This window comes from Phaethon lepturus, unplaced genomic scaffold (assembly GCF_000687285.1).
Source record: "Phaethon lepturus isolate BGI_N335 unplaced genomic scaffold, ASM68728v1 scaffold20143, whole genome shotgun sequence".
Taxonomy (NCBI): domain Eukaryota; kingdom Metazoa; phylum Chordata; class Aves; order Phaethontiformes; family Phaethontidae; genus Phaethon; species Phaethon lepturus.
Window position 1 is genome coordinate 6866 of NW_010528634.1, and position 21658 is coordinate 28523.

Below are 21658 nucleotides of genomic sequence, written 5' to 3' on the forward strand. Positions count from 1 at the left end.
AAGACCAACTGAGCTACAAAATGGGAAGATCAAGATGGTCAATTTACTTTATTCATGAGAGAGGCTGATTATTTTGAGAAGTGTTGTTAGGACAACAAAACAAAAAGTCAACACTAGCATCTGCACACTGAGCTGCTCTCCTGCCACTTCTGAAGGAAGGAGCAGGGACAGGCTCTGCGCTGGCCCCAGATCCAGACAGTGCCACGCTCCTGTGAGCGCCAGGCTTGGCTCTTCCTGCCGTCCAGGCTGCGGCAGGGTCTTCGAGCTCCTCTTTCAGGAGCCCAGCACTAAAAGATGGAAGAGGCAGTTGCTGCCTCTCCAGCAGTTTCTACAGAGTGCACTGTGTGGTAACCAGGGCTCAGCAAGAACCATCCCTTAACCTCTGAAAAGATTTGCCTGGAGACGATGGTACACAGAAACGTCGCGTCAGCTGGATCTGGAAACAGAAGTGGAAGTTGCTACTATTTGGGAGCAGTTAAGAGTTTCACTACAGCATTCCTGGGTGGGGAAGAGCAGGTAAGACATGGCACAGGCTTCACTAAGACACTTCACTAAGGTGAAGAGACTAGACTAAAAGCTGGCATGGTGGGAGGTGAAAGTTTCCACACCGTGCTGTGAAATGAGACCATTTCCCTCCGATTTCACACCTCCCCAGGACAGACATGCCCTAGCGGAACTGGAGCGGGCTGATCCGCAGCCCGATGACATCTTTGCCGATCTCTGTCACCTGAGGAGTAAAAGGGAGATGATTAATGCTTAAAAGCAATTCAACAGCCCAAGCCCATATGCAGCATTCAGAGCCTAGACGGTTCTCGAGAATGCATGCTGCTGATCACTGCAATGTTGGTCCCTGAAGGTAGCATTTAAACTACACAGTATTTCACAATTCCCAAACTGTTCCACCACACATGCCAAGTCCTCCGACATTCAACTTGACCCAAAACCTACACCAAGTTAGAAGCAAGCATGGGGGAAGCTGCTGGAGGGGATTCTCAAGGGAAACATCACGAGTGCTTAGGAGTGGTAACAGACCTTGAGACTCCCTTACCGTAGTGACGCGGCAGATCTGCCCATGGAACTCAGGGCAGTAGCAAGCTCCACTGAGCGGACACTTCTCCACAGGTTTGCCACGATAGATGGGTCGGTAAGAGGCGGCACAGATGTCAAAGGGGTTGTGCATGTCGTAGTTGAGCTGGTAGGTGTCAGTGGGATTCTTCTCACATGCTGACAAGATCTTGCGAGTCTGCAAAAAGCAACCATATTGACCAGAGGGGCAGCTAGGAAGCAGTCCAAATAGGGTCTGCCACAGCAGGTATTTCTGCCCATGCACCTCACAGACATACCTGCTGGGCTACCTCAGGCTTTGGACCCAGCTCCAGCAGCCGACGGGCAAAAGTAGCAGCTGTCTTGAAGTTTTTGAGTTTGAAGAAGAGGTTGAGAGCAGTACGCAGCACCAAGATCATGTGGACGGGCTGCAGGTTGGAGTGGGTGAAATAGGCAGCCATCTGCATTAGGGAGAAGGAGGAAAAGTGGGGATACTATCACTACCAGCCGCATGAATAACTAGATACCCTGAAAATGCTGCAAGAAACCCCTCCCAAGTGATCACTGCCACATCTGCTTTAAAGGAGGAAATGGCAGAATTCAGGATTCCCAATGCCTTTTTAAACCCAAAGGCTACTTCCCCCTCATCTTCCTCATAGTGAAGTAGTTCACAGAGTTTCTGTACCTCGCAGATTCGCTTCTGCTGCTCCAGAGTCTCTTTGGGCAGCTTCTTCCGCTCAATTTCCATCGAGAGTCCTACAATATACTCCCGGCAAATGGCTATCAGCTGCTGGGCCTTTCAGAGAGGGAGACAGAGTCAGGCATTCGGCCTCCTGCCCCACAGGCATGCAGACAACGGACAGAAGAGCCTGCCTCTCACCTCAGCAATCTCCTGCTTGTTGTCCACCACCAGCAAGGGCACGCTCAGCAAGATGGAACGGAACTTCTCCACAGCCTCCTCAAACTTGCCAGCCGTAGTGAGCTGATAGCACAGCTGCAGGCGCTGGATCAGGTCGTTGAGTTTCAGTCCAACGGCAGGGAGGGCATTTTTCAAGCCAGCTTCTTTCCTGGGGGCACCAAAGTGGGGTTGGGGGTACAAACAGGACCACTGCAGAGGCCAGCAAGAACACACACATTGTCAGCTCGACTGCAACTTGTCAGAAATGTTTTGACCTAGGGCCACGCTGGTTTTCTTTTCCATTAGCTTAGCACAACACACCTGTGCTTCCACAATTCTGCCACCCACAATGCCCAGCTCTCTCTGCTTTAGCACAGGCTGGGAAGTCTGGCTCATTTTTCTACAGTGGTTTCCAGGTAAAAACACACCTGTGGTTCGCTACATGCCTTGGACCAGCTTTGTATGAGACAAAGCATTAGTGCTAGAAAACACAGCACCCCAACTGCCTCAACCCTGGTTTTAGTCTCTAAAAAAAATGAAAGCAGTTCTTTTAACATCTTTACATCTAACAGCAGGCAGCAGAAAAATCCCACTAAATACAGAATGCCCCCTGTTTATACCGAGCAAAGAGGAAGGCTCCTCCCTTCACAACAGAGGGAGGAGACCTTTCTGGCTACAACTGACAAGGAGTCTGGGAGGGATATGGCATACGGGAAAGCACAGAAAAGGAGCTAACTGGATTGCTTACCAGTTGCGATGTGGATATCCATACATGGCAGGGAGACATGGCAGGGCTTGGTAGGTCGTACGGCCACGGGCATAGGTCTGCAGGAACAGCTGCTTGTAGGGTCCAAAGTTTGTTACTCCTACCTGGTCATGAAGGAGCTGAGAGAGACACATTGATCTGCTGAGTGAAAGCTGTCCAGGGCTGTACAAAGGCCGCAGAGATATCAGTCAAGCTCACAAGCACCTCTTGTTTTATACCCAGAGAAAACAATGCACAGAATGATTCACAAAAGGACAGAAAACAAAGCTTCAGACTGGATCAGAGACAAAAATACATGGGGACAAGGGCACAATCTTTTTCACAGAAACTGCAGGGGAAACTTACTCTCATTGCTGTCTCAAAGGAGCCTGCCAGAATGTGGTCAACAGGAAGCTGAGAATTGTTACACCACACCTACAAGAACAGAAGGGAAACGTATACAAGAGGAATTGTGCATATGCACACAGTTGTCTTACCTACCTTCATCACCCCTAAGCTCCCCTTAACAAAGTTCCTATGTCATGCTCACAGATGAGTGCTAACAAGAAGGACTGAACCCAAAAAAAGAAGCACCGAAGTAGAAAGTTTCTGAGAAAGACAATCAAAGACTTGTGCCATTACCTGAGCTGGGCTGGTGCCCTTGGTGGGTGGCACAAAGAATCCATCCTCCACTGCTCCTGCTGGACCAGCAGGAACATCCTAGGGAACACACAGAGCAGTGATTAGTGTGGAAGTTTCCAGCACCCAGATGAAATCAGAGCTGGCCACAGCTGTGGTGACCAAGACTCTGAAGAAGCCCGGAACATATTTCCACCACCACCACCACGAGCTGTCATTGCCTTCCCAAGTAACTACAACTGGGCTACTTAATAAGCCTCCCAGAAGCCTCCTACCAGTTCAGGGGGAAGATCCAAATCTTCTTCAACTTCCCATCCACCTCCTTCTTCCTGTCCTTTACCTAGACCTTCCTCTCCAAAGCCTTCTCCAGCATCCACAAACCCATCTGCATGGAGGGGGCAGGGGGGAAATAGTCAGAGATCTTTACACAGACTCACACTTACAATTCTGCAAGCAAAACTCTTGGATTCACCCACCTTCATCCAGCTGCAACTCTGCATCTTCTCCCCAGCCTTCAGTGCCAACAGTGTCGATATCAATATCAGCAGCCAAGGCACCCCCTTTGCCTACAAAAAGGGTAGGATCCTTCATTTACTCATTTCTGAGTGGGTCAGGTGTTAAGCAAAGAATTACATTAGGCCAGCACCTTGCCCTCCCATTGCCAATTCCCATCTTGTGCTAAAAGGCCAATGATTTGAGAGATTTGCCAAAGACAGTGTAAATGCCAAGCTGGATTCCAACCTCTGCTAGTAACACACAATAAATCTGACGTTAATGGCAACAGTTCAGGAGCCACAGAGACAAGTATCTCCATTCTGCATATCCCAGTTTAATGCAACTTTCCAAGTACAAAGCAATACCTTTGCTAACAATTGTTCCTTCAAAGAACCCTTTGGAGACAGTCAGCAATGGCCAGTTGGTATCCAGAGGCATGACAGGAGCAGGAGGCTGCAGCAGCTTTGCATTGTGATCAATGTCGGGAATCTGAGCAGAGAGGAGCAGAAAACAGTTAAAGGCCACATATGGAAAATCCCATTCTTTGGCCTACCTGCCTCCAAGCAGCACAGTCTCAAGCCTTATAAGCGGTGACTGGAATGGAGATGGTTCTTCCCCTTCCCTCCCAGCTCCAGAAAGGAGCTGCCTAGCCAGTCACACTAACACCAGATCCCACTGTCACCTTCCTCCCAAACTCTAGAGCTCTTATAACGAAGTAGGAAGCATTAGTCAGTTTGCTAACCGTTTCCTTTTCCGGATCAAACGTTTCCTTCAGGCTTTCAGCTTCTTCATCCAGACCATGAGTTGCAGCCGTGAGATAGGCCAGGGACTCTGCAATGAGATACAACTAACGTGAGAGCATGTTCTTCGCTGCCTAGAGAAAGAAAACTTCACACACCAGCACACATGGCCACGCTGTCACAAAGGAAAGATTAAGAGCATCCCAAGGTGTAGAATCACACCTTTAGGGGTGCCACTGGATTTGGGACTAGAATGTGCAGGCAACGACTGGCCGTTTGAATATGCTCTACAGTTGATTCAGGTCTCCAGGGTTACTTTCTGCTCACCTAATTCAGTTTCTCAGGTAAGGCATTATGCTGATCTGCCTCCAAAAATTACTGCTCATCCCAACAACCTCTCCAGCTTCTCCCCAGCCCACAGGGACATATCTTAGTCTGATATTACTCACTTTGCCCACAGTTCTTCAGGATCCTCACTCTCTCTGCCACATCTCCTAGATACAAGGCATTCTGGTAGTGGCCACTCATATCTTTACGGATCTCAGCTAAACCAAAAGAAAAAAAAAAAAAGTCACGATAGCTTTGCTATTCTCGGCCTCCACTGTGATGCCACTAATTCCCTCTGGTAATGACACTCAGATCCTCTTATCTCATTCTTCTTTGCCACCAGCCTGGCACTCACCTATCTTCATCATCTTCCGAAGCTTCTCCAGATTGCCAGTGATGAGATAGAGGAAGGAGAGCCTATCAAAGTTCTTGGTGCGCTGGTAGCACATCTCCACAATCTGGTGATTTCCCTGCAACAATGCCACTTCTCCCAGTTTCTCCCAGCAATTCTTGTCATCCAGAGCTTTGGCTGCTTCCAGAGCAATCTAACAAGAGAATTGACACGGTTACACAGGCTTTGCAGAAAGCAGTTTTCTCTGCAGGCTTCTGTTGGTAATGCCTGTGATGGAAAGCACAGGACTACAAGGATCACTGCACTAAATCGTGCCCCCAGATGAAGGCCTGCACCTTAGTAAGGCTGCCATCACCCTCAATTCTATCGCTCCCAAGTAATACTACTTCTTCTTCCCAATACTCCTCCTCCTTGCAGCAAAAAGTAAGGTTTGCAAGCGATGCCCCAGGGACATGCCTTTCTCACAGCATCACCTGCCACCTCACCTCAATGTTGCCACACTCCAGTGCCAGGCTGAAACGGGTCTTCTCATCCTTGACAAAGTGCAGGGCCACCTCTGGATAGCCCTTTTTCTGCAGGTAGGCAATGATGGACTGGCCCACAAGCTTAGCATTCCTCACCATGTGCAGCACCTGCAAAGAAAAGGCCCAGGCGTTAAAGCTGTCAACAACTTCCCTTTATACTCGGGTATAGGTCAAGGAAGAGTGCGGGGTTTCTCACGTCTCCTCACCTCATCGTACTTTCTGTTGATCAATGCCAGCTTGAATTTGAATTCTGTGGGATCAATGGTGAGGACCCTGGGGCGGCACTCTCTGTCCAGGCAGTACACGTTGTTCCCCTTCACACGGGTAACATAGATAGGCAGGTCCAGGGTGCGGATAATTCCATGATCTCTGTGCCAACATACGGCACGCACGTGACATGCATGCCAACAGAACACATCTGTACAACTACATTCCCTGCCTCAAAGGAGGCTCAACACTCTGTATTTTATTTCAGCCTGCATTATAAAAGCAAGCACCAGTCAGATGACCACTGCAGCCATCCAGCCCAGCAATAAAATACCAGTGCACAGGGTAAGCAACCAAATATAAGTATTTAGTTCTAGCTGTCTTTGGGTACACCCATGCTGTAATAAAAGTGCTCTTTCACAAGCAGCAGCTTTGGTGCCTGCCGAAGACAAAACACCCATGGTAGCCTGCACAAGGCCTGCCAGTTCAACAACTCGGTGCACGACTCCCAGACTCACCCTGTGGTGACAGCATATTTGATGTGATTGCTGGTGGTATAGATGAAAACACCACTTTCATCCCAGGCACCGCTCTTGACACGGATGTTTTCATGGATGTTACACAGTGATTCCAGCTTTCTGTTGCAGATCATGATGGCTGGAAAAGTAAGCCAAAAGAAGTAAGGCTAGGGAACCCTCTACTCCTATGTGCCTCTGAATGATGGCTTCTCTCTTCCATAGTCCCAGCAACAGGAACTGTATTCAGAGTGTCAGACACTAAGGAGATGATGACAACCACAAGTAAATTGTCACCATCTGCCTTTGTTTTATGAAAGGGATTAGCTGGATCATTTTGTACAAGAAGCCCTCTGTTTTAAAAGCTTACAGAATAACTGTATGAGGTTCAATAAGGCCAAGTGCAGGGTCCTGCACTTTGGCCACAACAAACCCATGCAACGCTACAGGCTTGGGGAGGAGCGGCTGGAGAGCAGCCCGGCGGAAAAGGACCTGGTGGTGCTGGTTGACAGCCGGCTTAACATGAGCCGACAGGGTGCCCAGGTTGCCAAGAAAGCCAACAGTGTCCTGGCCTGTATCAGGAATAGTGTGGCCAGCAGGAGCAGGGAAGTGATTGTGCCCCTGTACTCGGCACTGGTGAGGCCGCACCTTGAATACTGTGTTCAGTTTTGGGCCCCTCACTACAAGAAGGACATTGAGGTGCTGGAGCGTCTCCACAGAAGGGCAATGAAGCTGGTGAGGGGTCTGGAGCACAGCTCTTATGAGCGAGCGGCTGAGGGAACTGGGGTTGTTTAGTCTGGAGAAGAGGAGGCTGAGAGGAGACCTTATCGCTCTCTACAACTACCTGAAAGGGGGTTGTGGCGACGAGGATGTTGGCCTCTTCTCCCAAGTAACTAGTGATAGGACAAGAGGAAATGGCCTCAAGTTGCGCCAGGGGAGGGTTAGATTGGATATTAGGAAAAATTTCTTCACTGAGAGGGTGGTCAGGCATTGGAACAGGCTGCCCAGGGAGGTGGTGGAGTCGCCATCTCTGGAAGTGTTCAAGAAACATGTGGATGTGGCGCTTCGGGACATGGTCTAGGGGACATGGTGGCGCTGGATTAATGGTTGGACTTGATGATCTTGAAGGTCCTTTCCAACCTAGTGTTTCTGTGATTTCTGTGATTCTGTGAGAAAGGTTTTGCTGAAGAGAAAGTGGCAGGGCTCATACTGTGAACGTCTTCAGCTGCACCTTCACTGCAAGCCATGGCACAGAATGGTTTCTCTAGCAGGCCACACTAGCAGGGACTCTGCTCCCAACCAAGGAAGGCGCTAGGATCCAGGTGAAACACTGCGCGCCCCACCACTTACCGTGCTTAGCCAGCAGAGCTACATGGGACATGTCAGCCGACCAGATGACATATTTCACCTTGGAGATTTTCACTGAGGCCAGAGTTCTGGGAAAGGACAGCACTGGCATCAGAGATTTGAACAATACTCCTCCACAGCAAGCTCTACGACCAAGCTCTGTATGATAACTGCCAGTGCCCAACTGAAGCCCCTTTTTGCCATTCTGGAGCTATAAAATCATGAGGCAGAACTGAGTGTTCTCTGCAGTCCAGTACAGCAAAACAAACCTCTCTCCATACCTCTACAATAACAAGTGTGAGTGACAACTGACTTCAAAACCTAGATTTCTGAGGCATTTTAGGGATAGATTCAACAGAACGAGGGAAATAAGGTATTTCCAAGCATCATTTGTGTTGTTCAATTTACTTGTAACTTTCCCAACAACACTAGAAAGACAAAGGCACACAAATTAAGGAAATGAGGCAAGTTCTGGGACATAAGCAATAAACATAAACCTTATCTATCTGCACATAATCCAGAACCTTCTCAAGTCTACAAAAATGGCCAAAAGCACCAACTCCTTGCCTGTTTCTTTGCGGCTAGCAACATGTACACCAGCACAAACATACTGCCAAGAGCATTCTGAGCAGATATAAAACCTGAGGGACAAGACATCAGGCAAGCTTAGCTTGATTGAGTTAGGGTTTTTTGATTTCTCTCCACTTTTATAGCACCCAATTCTGTAGTCACAGGATTTACAAGGATATGGCACACATCTCCCTGTGATCAATGGCACGATGCCTGCAGCATAAATTGCACCTTGGCTATGTTTACACTCTGCTCTTCGTAACAGTTGTTAGCCGTGGTTTGGATCAGTCTGACGCAGCCTGCAGCTGATGCTAAATTCTGGAGTGCATTAATAGCTATTACTTGTCCCCAGAGGGCATACGCCAGCAGGATTACAATATTAAAGCTTCTCCCAGCAGACTGGATCTTACCGCTTCTGCTGCACGTCAAAGAGGGTGATGGAGTCTGCATCCCTCAGTAACAGGTTCCCTGTGCCAGCATAGAAAATCTCATCACAGTTCGGCACCTGCACCTTCTTCGTGATCTCATTCTTCAGGTTTTTGATGAGGATCTGCCATTTGACGAGAGGAAACGTAATAGCACAGGACAGTTAGGTAGATTCTACAAAGAAATTCAGGATTATTTTAACTCAGAATTGTTGTATAGCTGAACCTCCTTGACAAGAGGCCAAAATAAGATCTGCAGCCTTTCTTGAAGTAGGATCAGACTCTACCCTGCTAGAAAACCCAACCACAAGTTTGCCAGGGTGCAGACACAGCGTATCCTTTCTTTTCAGCCCCACTGCTCTCATTACTAGCTGGCTAATACAGCGTGCAAGCCCTCTCTACAATGAGTATATGAACAAAGTATATATTAGGGAAAAGTGAGAGAGAACATAGCGTAGATAGAAAAAGGAAATCAGGAAGTTGAGAGTGGAAAACAGCAAGTGGAGACGGGGAAGGCAGGGAGGAGTAACAGAATAAGCATGAAATAAACTTGAATTGACTAAGCCAAAAACCATCCTGAATTAAGGGGGAAAAAAAAAAAAAAGGAAAAAAAAGAAAAAATACAATATCCTGCATGGAGCAAAGAGACTTTTCTTCCCCTTCACATCAAGTAAATTCAAGCAGGGAAAACTTTCCATGACTGTCTTTCCTCCTTCTTTCTCCTATTTTTTCACCACTTCCCCATTAATTTCATGCTACAAAAGTGACCTGGGTGGCTTCACAGTCCTGTTCTGGTCAGCTTTTATTCCTGAACTCACCTGCTGCAGCAGGTTTCCAGCAACTGAGCTAAGATTTACTGTCAAAGGAGTTTAATAATACTTCAACTCATTACATTTCCACTGTACTATATTACTTCATGTATGTCTGCAGCCCGCTCTCTGCTGACAATGCTTTGCCAGTCTTCTTGGATCTCTAATAATTCTGTGAAGCCAATCTCCCCGCTTTCCATCTGCATGCTTACAAATGACAACATACCCCGTTAAAAAGATGCCCCTATTAAGCTTGTCCCCTTACCGAGTGCATGCGATCCAGGACTGCAAAGCGGTTACGAGCTACCCACACAGCTGTTAGCCCGGAGGAACGCTTCCCTTCAGGGGCTAGGGAGAGCAGAACACAGGCAGTGAATAAAACCTCTGGCAGGCTCTTACAGCAACACATTATTCAGTCTTGTTTGATCCCATCTTGGCTGTTGTAGCCGCTTCCTACTAATTCATGTTTAACCTGAGGCTATGCAGAAGACTCATTTCCTCCCCCAATGTCCTTTCAGATCTCAGCGTGGCCAGCGCCAGCCCTCCTCTCCAGCCAAGGCACAAGACAAGTGGCTGTCTGTACCGCCAACGCCACTGCTTGGCACTGAAGCAGGCCATCCTGGGCGACAGCACCGTCTGTCAAGCTAACGAGCAGAGCCTTGCTGGCCAAACGAACGGAGCAGCGAGGGTCCCGGCTTCAATGTAAGCCCCCCTCTCTCCCTCTCCCCCCTGCAAACTGATATAACGAGCTGGAGGAGAAAGGCTGCACTCTCCCCAGTGCGCAGCTGTTCTCCCAGTTTTAAAATGCTAATACAAACACAGCACTCTGCACGTCAGACAGCACAGAAAGAACAGTGCCGCAGGATGCGCTTCAGATGTGGAGAAGGCTTTTTGCAGCAGCAGAAGGGAACAGAGAAGTGAGGTGAGAGAGCTGCTGCTGTTTTGGTAAAATAAAATTTTCTTTAGTTCTCAGCCCCTGTTCTCACCAGTCCTGCTGCTCAACACGAGCGTTTTTGGAGACTCACACGCTAGACCAAGTGCTATTTCACCAAATATAGTGCCATTTGTGGCAGACCTACGCCCTAACAAATGGTGACTTAAACCTGACTGCCTCAGCCCTTGTTTACTACCCAACACAAGAAAGACTTGATTGACTCAATTCCCAGCTCTGCTTCAGGTTTCTGATGGCAACTTCACCCGCTTTTCCGAATCTCCACAACTCAGCATTTTTACTAGCTTTAAGACTTTAACATGACTGTAGATCAGGCAGAAAATGATTGAAATATAATATATTATTGTTATAATTATATAACAGAAGACTGTTAAAGAGTGGCAAGAAACCTTAGCTTCCCCTGTAGGTCAGGTAAATAAGCTGAAGGACATGAGCATGACAACTCCAAGGCACATATTAAATACCTACAGTCCTGTGAGACCATCAGAAAGTTGAGTATATAGCAGCTTCTTGGAGAAGATACTTACCAACCAGTAGAACTTTATGCTATTCTTGAAAATTTATTAAAAGTGCATGGTTTCTATGAGGCCTAGACATTTCTTCCTCTGAAAGAGTAACATCTTTCCTAATTTAAAGGGTCATAAGCTGGGTGTCCCCAGCATGTCAGCTTTGAACCTCTCAATCAAACTGAATATTTGAAATCTATTCAGTAACATTTAATCAATATAAAGTTACTAAAAAGCTCCCTTTCTCTTTCTCTCTCCAGATACACCTGCTGATTGTACTCAGCAAAGAAATCCTCCCTTCATTAGACCTGCAGAAATCAATAAATCCATAAACAAGCGAGCTGGATTCCAGTCTAACTCATTCATCACTCCCACTCATTTCAAAATCTTTACTGCCGTGATGACAGAGGCAGGAGGAACCAGCTGGAGTTTCAGGTCCCAAATGGAATTCATAGTTAGGAGAAAGAATTATTTTTTTTTTTCCCTAAATCATGTTTTGACTTGTAAATTGCACAAAACTGATCTGGAATTTGCCGAGAGGAAGAATGACTACTGGCAGCCTGGCACTGTCACTTTTACAGCCACTTCTCAGAGTATAAAACCTCTTAGAACAAAAGATATCTGGTTAAAATCCATCTCTGCTGACAAGCCAGGAAGGCTGCCTGCTGCGTCGAAAGGGAAAATGGAAAGTTCCTAATAACAAAATTATAAAATATATATTTGTAGCAGTAAAAGTTTGGGATGAACATGAATTTTTCAAGTCAGTGTAGTGTGATATAGTGAACAGGAAGCCTGCCAAATGATGTGTGCTGCAGGGGCATTGGGAAACATGGAGAAAGAGTCCAACAAGAGAGGCTTAGAGAAATGAAGCTTTTTTTATATATAAAACACACACAGTTGGAGAGTGGAGGAGGGGACAGCTACACAGTAATAAACACTCACAGGGATTAATGTGACATAAAAAATGCCTACCGTCCGGGTTCTGGGAGTCTGCATCCTTGGGAATGGTGTATAGGTCATAAGTACTGTTCTCTAAGTTGCTGGCTCTCTGCAGAGGAGGAAAAACCCATTTTGAGATACGATTTCACAGAACCGACATTCACAGACTCGTGGAAAGTTCTTTAGCACATTATGCAGCAAAACTGACTTACTGTGCAGAGAAGGACAGCATTCTCAGCTGGGTTGTATGACATGTTGAACACAGGGAACTTGGAACCACTGAAAAAGAGTCAGGAAGAAAAGAGAAAATTAGAGTGGACCAAGATTATTTCTACCAAAGTCATCTTCCGATAAACGCTCTTCATTTTCTGAGACACACCGAGTACCAGAAAAGCTCAGTTTTGATGAATTTCTTGAATCAAAACCACTTGGAAACGCTGTAAGAATGTCAGCATTTCACAAATGAAAGAGCTAGCATTCCAGTTTGAAGTTACTTCAAACTTGTTAAAAAAAATAAAATTGTACCTATACACAGATAAAAATTGACATAAAAAACTTCTTGTAGGCTTTGTAAGTTCATCTGACAGAAAAGGCAGTCGAAACTGAGGTATGTGAATAGAACAACACGACTTATCTGTGAGACACTCACAAAGGATTCAGGGTACTGGCAACACCTCTTGTTACAAGATGAGCCCTCATCTCCTACCTTCGCAGCTGCATGACAGCAACATCTTTTGAACTGTTGAAATCAAGTTGGCGGAGGAAACGGTCCTTCACATAATACAGCATGTTCCCATGCACAGCATAAGCAGGCCGCTCACGCTCCAGTTTGAACACAATCATGCCACCGTCATGGCCTGAGAAAAGGCACGCGAGAATTCAAACGTGAATTAAATCCTCTGGTTTTTCTCATTATGACGATGGCACTATCAAGCCCTTCAAACCAAGAGCCAACCAAAAGCATAACCAACGACTGCCAGCCACGTCTGCTACTCCTCAGCCTTACTGAATTAAGTGTTTCCACTTCTTTCCTAAGGGCCCACCCCCTTTTAGTTCTCCCAATAAATATAAGATCTGACACTCTTCTAGAAACGCTTCACCTCGCTGTCACGCATTTAAGTGTTAATAGTCCAGCATGGGTTCCCCTAGGACCTATCCCATCCCTTCTTAGCCTTAGAGCATCTGGCTAGTGAATGCAGAGGCCCTCTCATTCTAGCTTTGAACTGCAGCTGATACAATGAGATTGTGTTCCACTAAATAAGGATCTTTTCCCTATGATACATTTAATAAAGGCACCTGCAAGTCAGCGTGTTCTGCAAAGCGTGCTAAAGAAAAGCAAATCCTATGCGGATTTCCTATATGGAATACATTTTCTCTTCACAGCAACGTGTCATCAGACACTGAGTAGGAGCTTTTTTTACCTGCAGCAAAGAGGTTGAGGTTGGGATGAGCAGCCAATACCCAAAAGCGATCATGATCACGCCGAAAGGTCTGGACACCCGTGCTTAAATGTGCAACAGAAGGAATAAGGAATATAAACAAAATGGAAACCTTGGTGTAAACTTCAATTCCCAAAATGAAGATCCTAAGCTTTGCCATACAGATCATCTCTAACATTCAGCATGAGGAGTCCACTGAGACTTCAGAACACTGTATTCAAAGCCTCCTGTCAAATGATATATTCTCATTTAACAGATTTTCAGCAGCAATATCACTAGACAAGTCAGACCTCTTCCACTTGCTTTCAGACAATTACAAGCCTTGCTCTTAACGTGTGTCTCAAAAGGACAGAAAATATGAAAAACATGCCTACACACTCGTGAATTATCAAACACTAGCATTGTTGTTTTAAGAACTGCTAGTGTTCACTTTCTCTAAGAATAACTGTAGGTCTTCCATATCTGTAAAAACTTTCACAATAAGACTGAGTCAGATGCCTGACAAGCACTAACCGTTTAGACATATCCCAGACACGGATGCTCTTGTCTTCCGAATTGCTGAGGATCAGTTCCTGCCGCGGGTGAAAGACAGCACACGAGACATTGTTGTAATGCCCCCGGCAAGTGTCAACCTCCCAGGCCTTCGATTCTAACCAGAAGTGGAAAAGAATGAGAAAAAGAATGTTTAAACGGGTTAAGCCCTGCCAGAGCAGAAGCCCAGCATGTGCTTTATTATAAAGCAAACTGCATTGGCCACTAGTTACTACACCATTCTTTGCAATTTACAGTTATGATCTCCCTCTAACCACTAGCACAGCCCACCTAAGAGAAACAGATAAGCCAGACTACTAAAGAGGTGCTAAGAACTATCTATAGTTCGGCTGGACTGAGCTGACAAAAGCACAACCATTCCTGATGGAGGGCTTCTGCCTCTCAAATCATCCCCCTTTTATTCCATCAGTGCACACTCAAAAAAATTCAGAGTCAAGTTTTTCTACTCCTACAAGCTTCTGCTCAGCAGTGTGTGCTAATCAAAAGAAGCTAGAAGTGTTTGCTAGAGAACTGCGCTCTCCTCAAATTGCAAAAGCCAATGCTGCTTCAGATTATTTACTGCTTTATCATAGAGACATGTCTGCAAAGTGTAAACTACCTCCAGGTTCCGCTTACAGATGTTCAAACATAAATTTCAACTCTTAACCCCCTTCTCCCTGTGGACTCCCCTGGAGAATCCTCTTACCATTCATCCGCCAGATCTTCACTTGCCGATCATCAGCTCCCGACACAATAAGTGGCATTGTAGGGTGGAAGGCAGCCCAGTTCACCCCACGATCATGGCCCTACAAGCAAAAAAAAAACAGTCACTTGAAGCAATTTGATGAAAGGAATGAGCAAAGAAAGGACGAAGCAAACAGAGACTGCAGACAGGCTGGCCAAGACACAGCTTTTACTATTTTTATACACCATGCTGCTCATACCGAATGCTTACAGATAGTAAGATTATAGATGCCTGCAATAATAAGCTTTGCAGATACTGTTCTTCACCACCAGAGCAAAGCTAAGGCTCAGCAGCAGAGCAGCACCACCTCCTAGCTTTAACAAGCCATTACAGAAGGCTGTCTCTACCATAATCTCCTCTGTTGCTTCCAGTAACACAAGGTAATAACATCTGCTATTTAACTGAGCTTTTGGTTGTACAGAGAAAACCGTATCTGTTTGGTTACAGTGCAAACATCTCCAGATCTCAGATTTTAAACTCCAAAAAAGTAATGCCATAATCTACACGGGCATAGAGCTCTATAGAGCCAAGTGTTTCAACTCTTTTTTTCCTCTGCTATTCTTCTGGGCTTCTAGAGGATCTTTTGTGTCATAGATTTCATTAAATAAATCTGAAAAGGCTGCACTGCACACACATTGACACTGTACCTCAAGAACGTGCTTCACAACCGCATCTGTCGTCCCAAACAAATCCACCCCAGTTATTCCCCTGACATCCGATTCCACAGCTCCAGGGGACAGGTTCTTCTTCCTTAGTCCTTGTGGAACAAAGAGGAAGGAGAAGCAGGGGTGGAGGAAGTAAAAATTATATTATCAAAATAACATTTCTAATTCAACAAGTTGAGCTCTCTCCTGTGCTGTTTACACACATCTTCAGGGGAAATTGGGAACTTGAAAGAGGGTGAGAAACATCCAAGACTCTCTTCCACTTCCTCCAAAAGTGCAAGCTCAGATTAGACATACCAAAAGGAAAGTCTGCAATGCAGCAAATCATACGACGCACACCTCAGCTCACTGGGACGCAAACAGCAGCACCTCAGCAACGAAGGACGGACACATTCCAACTTCTCCCTCTCTTACCTCTTTGCTAATCTGAGCTTGCACCTTTCAAGGGACTTTCACCCATGCCACTTTGATAACCTCTTGGTTATGGATTTGGACAATCTGCCTGGACACCAAATATTTTCAGGAGCTAAAACTGTATGAAATACAGCCTGGTCCCAATTCTGAAAACTTAAGTAATCCAGACTTATGTTTGGAAGTTTGGAACAGACCTATGTCTGCTATCCTTCATTAAAACCCAGTAGAATACAGTAGAGAAACTGAGAATCGAAAAAAGCTTCTCCTCCAACAGTGCACAGGGAAAAGAATGTACATATAACAGTCTAAAACAAAACTTAGAAAATCTGCTTTTCCATTTGAAAGCACTTGGCCCAAGGAAAATTTATCAAGGATAAGAAAAAACTGTCTAGGATAAAAGCAGAATTGCACTGATATAGATACTAACAGGCAGGGAAGTGTAGGAAAGAAAGAAGCAATACTGAAGACAAAAATTATTTTCTTGTTACAATTCTGATTCCCAAACTCCTCACAAATTAACAGCTCAATATCTCAACAACCTCTCTGGATGAAACCAACACATTAAGCAGTATCTCACAGCAAAGCGCAAATGCTGAGCGTGTGGAGGTACACATACAGATGGTCTGGGTAACAGTGAAGGACTTGAATGGCTGAGTAGGTACTTCTACAAAGCTGACACAAAGTATCCCAGAAAGGAGGAATAAAACATACATAATTCAGGTAAGATGAGTGAAGAAACACAAGACTTTTGGAAGAGAAAATACTTGAGCCTTTGACAAGCCAGTGAAACAGGACTGGGACACAAGTGGAAAATCTCTGGCGTAACTGCACAAATCGAGAGGAAAGGCAGGACACTCACAGAACACACTAGCCTCCTGTGTTGCTCTGGGGAGGGAGCAAGGAGAGAAAAGGGTCTTGCAGCAGAAAAGCGGATATTAGGCATTCTGGGGACAGCTGTTAAAAAAAAAAAAACTGAAAAGGAGACTCAGCTCAACATGCACACAAACATTCAGGAGAAGAGGTATTAAAATAACTAGAGAAAAGAGGCAACATGCTAACTGCAAATGACAACTTGCAAGTTAGGAGAGAAGACAACAGACGGTCCTTCGCAAATTCTTTTGCTCTATTCTCTTCCTCAATGGAAACTAAAGAGGGCTCTTGGGTACAGACTCTTTCTTTGCTGGGCTCAGGTTCCTTCCTGTCCCTGTAATCCATCCGCATTCAGTGGGCAATTAGAGAAGTGCAGTGGAGGCTGAAGTTGTACCAAAGTTTTTGCCAGCCATCAACATACATCCACTGAGGGTGCTCAGGGAGAGGCAGTCTAGGTCTACAGACACTATCTGGGGACTCTTGGCTCAGGTCCTCACAATCCCAGAACTTCTCAACATTGCCAGCCCAAACCCTCGGGTGATCCTCACTTCAACTGGTCATCCAGATCAATTAAACAGAGCCCCGTCAGAATAAGGAAATTTCCTGCCAAGCATCAGACATCAACATTTGCCAACCACAAGTAAGGTTAAACAAGAGTTCATCAGGGTAAGACCACTAACACCCTCCTTGAGGGTTAATACATATAAAGAGACAGAGAAAACCAGAAGACTATTCTTCAGTTTCTGCAGGTTAATATCAGCCTTATGAGCAAGGATTTCATTCCACAGAACAGGTGAATAATACAACACAAATGCTCATGCATTTTGTATATTAACAAGCTTATTCTGACTGCATTCACACAGTCTCTCTCAGGAGATTAGCAGGAAACAGACCCTTTAACTTTGAGCATACTTGGTTTTTGCATTGAAGATCCTCTACCAGAAGGTTTCAAACCAAGGAGCACTAACTATACAGGAATTCAAAACAACAGAGCCATCTTCACGTGCCGGTGCCCAGTCCAGGTCACGCTCCTCATCCGTCACACTCTCTGCTGAGAGTGCCAACTGGATGCCTCCAGTTTTGTGAGGAGGATTTTGGAATGCGACCTTTAAACTCATTTAACTGAGGGCATCAAAGCACCAGTGCTCATAATCCCAAGAACTGCTGAAAAAAATTCCCACTGATGTCAGCAGAAGCTGCAAGTTAACAGCAGCGCTCAGAAATAGAGTTAAAGCTCAACACCAAATGATGCTCTCTATGACTAGGATTATGTGCACAACAGACACCAGACAAAGCAGGGAAATAACACTTCCCAGGAGACTGCTAGAGCCAGAACAGAATCCTGCTAAGGACCCAAGTAATTTTGAGGAAAAATTGGGGAGTGGAACTGGACTTTGAACCTGTTTCTCATGTCTTTGTAGGTTTTTCCACACACTAGTATTCTTGCAGTGTCGTGTCTGACTGGAGCGACAGCTGAGTCAATAATTCAGCATGTCTCTAAAACCCCTCATCACATATCAGCTGAGAAAAAAAAAGGTCTGTACTATCTCCAAACCAATTTGGCAGCTGGAACTCTGCTGAGAGAGAGTGTTTGTGGGAGAATGCAGCAGCAAAGCTTACTGGCAGAATAGCTGTTAAACTCCCCATGCTGGCAGTAGAGAGAGGGGGACAGGTTTTAAATAACCAGGATATCCTGTCCCCAGCCCCTACTGTTGACACAGCTGGCCATGTCTGAGCGTGTACTCCAAATAACGCAGCGTGCCCAACCAAAACTGCAATGGCGAGAGCAGCAGGTCAGACAAAGCCTGTCTGTAGAACAGTTTATGTTGTAACACCACCAGTACAGCCCCCATCTGCCTCCCACCAGTCCCTTATCTCCATCTAACATTTTCTTTATTTCTAGCTTTTCATTTAGGGATCATATTGCATTCCATTAAGTCAACTTGTGGCCTAGGTATAACTAAGAAATAGGTAAGATATCAGCAATGTACTTCAGATTTTTGACCTGCAACTCCAGCTCTGATCTTTAGGCCACGCTTCATTTTATGAAACGACAAGCAGACTGAAAAAGCTGAAAGAATTCCTAATAATATCATCTTCCTGTCACCACTCACAACTAGGCTACCAAAAAAACCCCCAGAAAACTAAAACCCTACCCTTTCTGCAATCCAGACAGGGCCCTTTTTACCTTTCTCTCAGAACAAATGATTTATTGCTGCCTCCAAAAGTTTTTCAAGGGGATAAAGGTGATCCAGACATTTCTGAAATCCTCCTATAAGTCTGGCACATCTGCAAAGCTGATCAGTTGATAACGTCCCTTCTGACAGCAATTTGTTGCTTATATTGGCTATAAAATCAGGCTGGGAGATTAGATTGCAGAATCTCTGTCTTTAGAGGTTTTTTTGGCTGCACAAAGCTACAGCTCACCTCATTTACTGTCGCAGAAGACTGGCTTCAAGCAAAAGGGTGGACTAGGTGACACCCAGAAGTCCCTTCCAGCCAACCTCCTATGACTTCATGGAAACTGAGAGGAACACGTCCCCATCAATACAGAACTTTTAATTTTCTGCCTGAGGCTCCTTCAGTCAACAGGCTACTCCTCCTGCTCTCAGATCCAAACCACTCTTTCCTGCCTCGCTTGGCTTTCAGCAATTGCAGTTTTGAAGTGGGCTTTGCCACTGGGTACCCCCTTGATCTGGGCAGCTCACCAGAAATATCCCAAACGCGCACAGTCTGATCCAAGCTGGCTGACACTACCAGGTCCTCAGAGGGGTGAAACTGGGCACACATCACATAGTGGTTGTGTCCTGTCAGCACACTACAACAAAAAGGACAGAAAATACCATTTAAACATAGGATATATTAATACAGATTCCAATTTGCACCAACGGCAATAAGCTCAGTCTCGGGAGGTACGATGAAGAATACAGGACTGCTAAATGCTACTCTTCAAGAGTTAGCATGACAGAACACTGAGCACGTCTGTTCTTACAGAGAGCATTTCAAGGGCCGACTTTCTGATATTAGTAACTTTACAGGCTTTGGCACTGGCACACATTATTTTACCCTCAAAAAATTTTCAACCAAACAACATGTGAATTTATGAATACAAGTCTAGTGGCATCAGAATAAACAAGCAAAAGACAAGACTGACAGAAATATTCATAACTGATCAGTTCTCTTTGTCAGTTCTATTCCTTCAACTAAGCACAGTTTCCGCTCGAAAACAACAAACAAAGAGAGCTCGCCCCCAAACCGTGCAGTTATTTTTTTAAAGCATTCACTGATTTTACCAAACACAAGTTCTGGACTGCCAGTTCCAAACCCGAATGGTCTGGTCATCAGAAGCACTCAAGATCCAGGGATATTCCTAAAAAGATAGAGTATTCTGTATATGAAATAACACACACCCCAGACTTTCCCTCCCCACACAGTATTTTCTAACTGCTCCCAGGAGTGGCCCTTTTTAAATCTTATTTAAGATCTTGTAGGCAGAGTTTATGCCTCTTACACTTCTACAGAAGGCCACCATATCTGGAGCGCCTTTATACCAGCAAGTCTAGCACAATTTCTTTAGCAAAGATTCCCATCCAGGGAAACGAAAGACAGATTCCCTTTCATACACAAAGGGAACAGGCATCCATCACTGGGGTAAGTACAAGAGGAGCTTACGTGGTGGAAGAAGGTAGTGCGAATATAATCCAAGTGCCCGAGCAGAGTGAAGAGACAACGGCGCAATTTGTAATTCCAGACCTGCACAACACAGAAGCAGAACAGTGATGATATGTGCCACCATCTGCTAGATTTTGTGTGCATTCTCGCATTTCAGTTCACCTACAAGCCTCTCTCTTCCATTTTAAAATGTGTTTACAATGCAAGTTACAATGAGACTTCAGTTAACTCTAATGTACCTGAAACAAGAACATCGCAATTCCCAAACATGATTTCCCTCCCACACACCCTCTTTCTCATCTTTTAACCAGTTTCTTTGCGCATTCCCTTCCCTAGATGACACCTTTTAGAGAACAAGAACCAAAGGGGTAAGATTTTACCTTTATTTTATAATCATCACCTCCAGAAACAAAGAGAGGCTGCTGTTTGTGGAAATCAATACCTCGAACGGGTCCTACAAATAGGAAGAGCAGGTTGGACACAGCAAGATGGCTGACAGCTGGAGCAGTCCCTTATACCGCTTAAAAACTACAATTTGCATTCCTTCTCAATCCTGTTGCTATTGATAAATCAAGAACTTCAAAGCAAAAATAAAAATTCATGTACCAGTCTGAGAGCCCATTCCCAAACCCGCTCTTTTCCATCCAGATGCTTGCAATAACCCATCACAAAACATCCAGGCCCTTCAGATCTGTATTTACAGGTTCATTTTTACACCAGAAACAAAACTACTACCCCACTTTATGCATGCGTAAGCAATGTTCAGAGCCAGCAAAGTGGCCATGAAGAAACACAAGGCTAAAACTGAGAGGTTCTGAAATCAAGCAAGCAGAGGCTTCAGTAACACTTCAACAGAGCCTCCCTTCCTCCTCTCGCACCCCAGTCTTCCTCCACAAGCGAGTCCCAACACCTTCCCCCCGCACACTGACCATCGTGCTCATCGAATTTGTCGATAAGGGTGCACATCCGATAATCCCACAGCTGGATGACACCATTGTGCAGGCTGGTGAGGATCCACGGCCGCTTGGGGTGAAAGCTGAGCCCTGCCGAGGCACAGAGAGACGTGACAGCACACCTGGGAGGCCAGAGGCCCGAGGCAGCCCTGAGGAAACCGTCCGCGCCCCCCGCGCAGGGACCCCAGGGGCGGCCAGTAGCTCCCGGCACGGCCTCCCCGGATCCCCAGGGGCTCCCAGCACGACCCAGGCCCCACCATTACCTTTCACCCGGGCAGACTTAGTCTCGAACTTGGTCAGCATCGCCCTCCACCCCGACCCTCAGCACCGCCACC

The 21658-nt window shown here is 45.8% G+C and overlaps 1 protein-coding gene across 1 annotated transcript; it reads right to left on the reverse strand.

The window, feature by feature from the left end:
• Positions 1–494: 494 nt before the first annotated feature.
• COPA (coatomer protein complex, subunit alpha) lies at positions 495–21626 on the reverse strand. The gene is made up of 33 exons (XM_010283734.1): positions 21587–21626; positions 21300–21413; positions 20751–20824; positions 20371–20451; positions 19992–20068; positions 19407–19516; positions 15397–15506; positions 14711–14810; positions 13987–14122; positions 13456–13538; positions 12741–12891; positions 12247–12313; positions 12068–12143; positions 9903–9985; positions 8814–8953; positions 7837–7922; positions 6490–6628; positions 5971–6133; positions 5726–5872; positions 5244–5433; positions 5011–5106; positions 4564–4652; positions 4187–4310; positions 3803–3892; positions 3602–3711; positions 3330–3407; positions 3054–3122; positions 2691–2827; positions 1925–2111; positions 1730–1840; positions 1344–1505; positions 1049–1243; positions 495–727 (listed from the first exon to the last, which is right to left on the reverse strand). Exons 1-33 carry the CDS (start codon positions 21624–21626, stop codon positions 668–670), a joined length of 3675 nt encoding a protein of 1224 aa, XP_010282036.1. The 3' UTR covers positions 495–667.
• Positions 21627–21658: the final 32 nt, after the last annotated feature.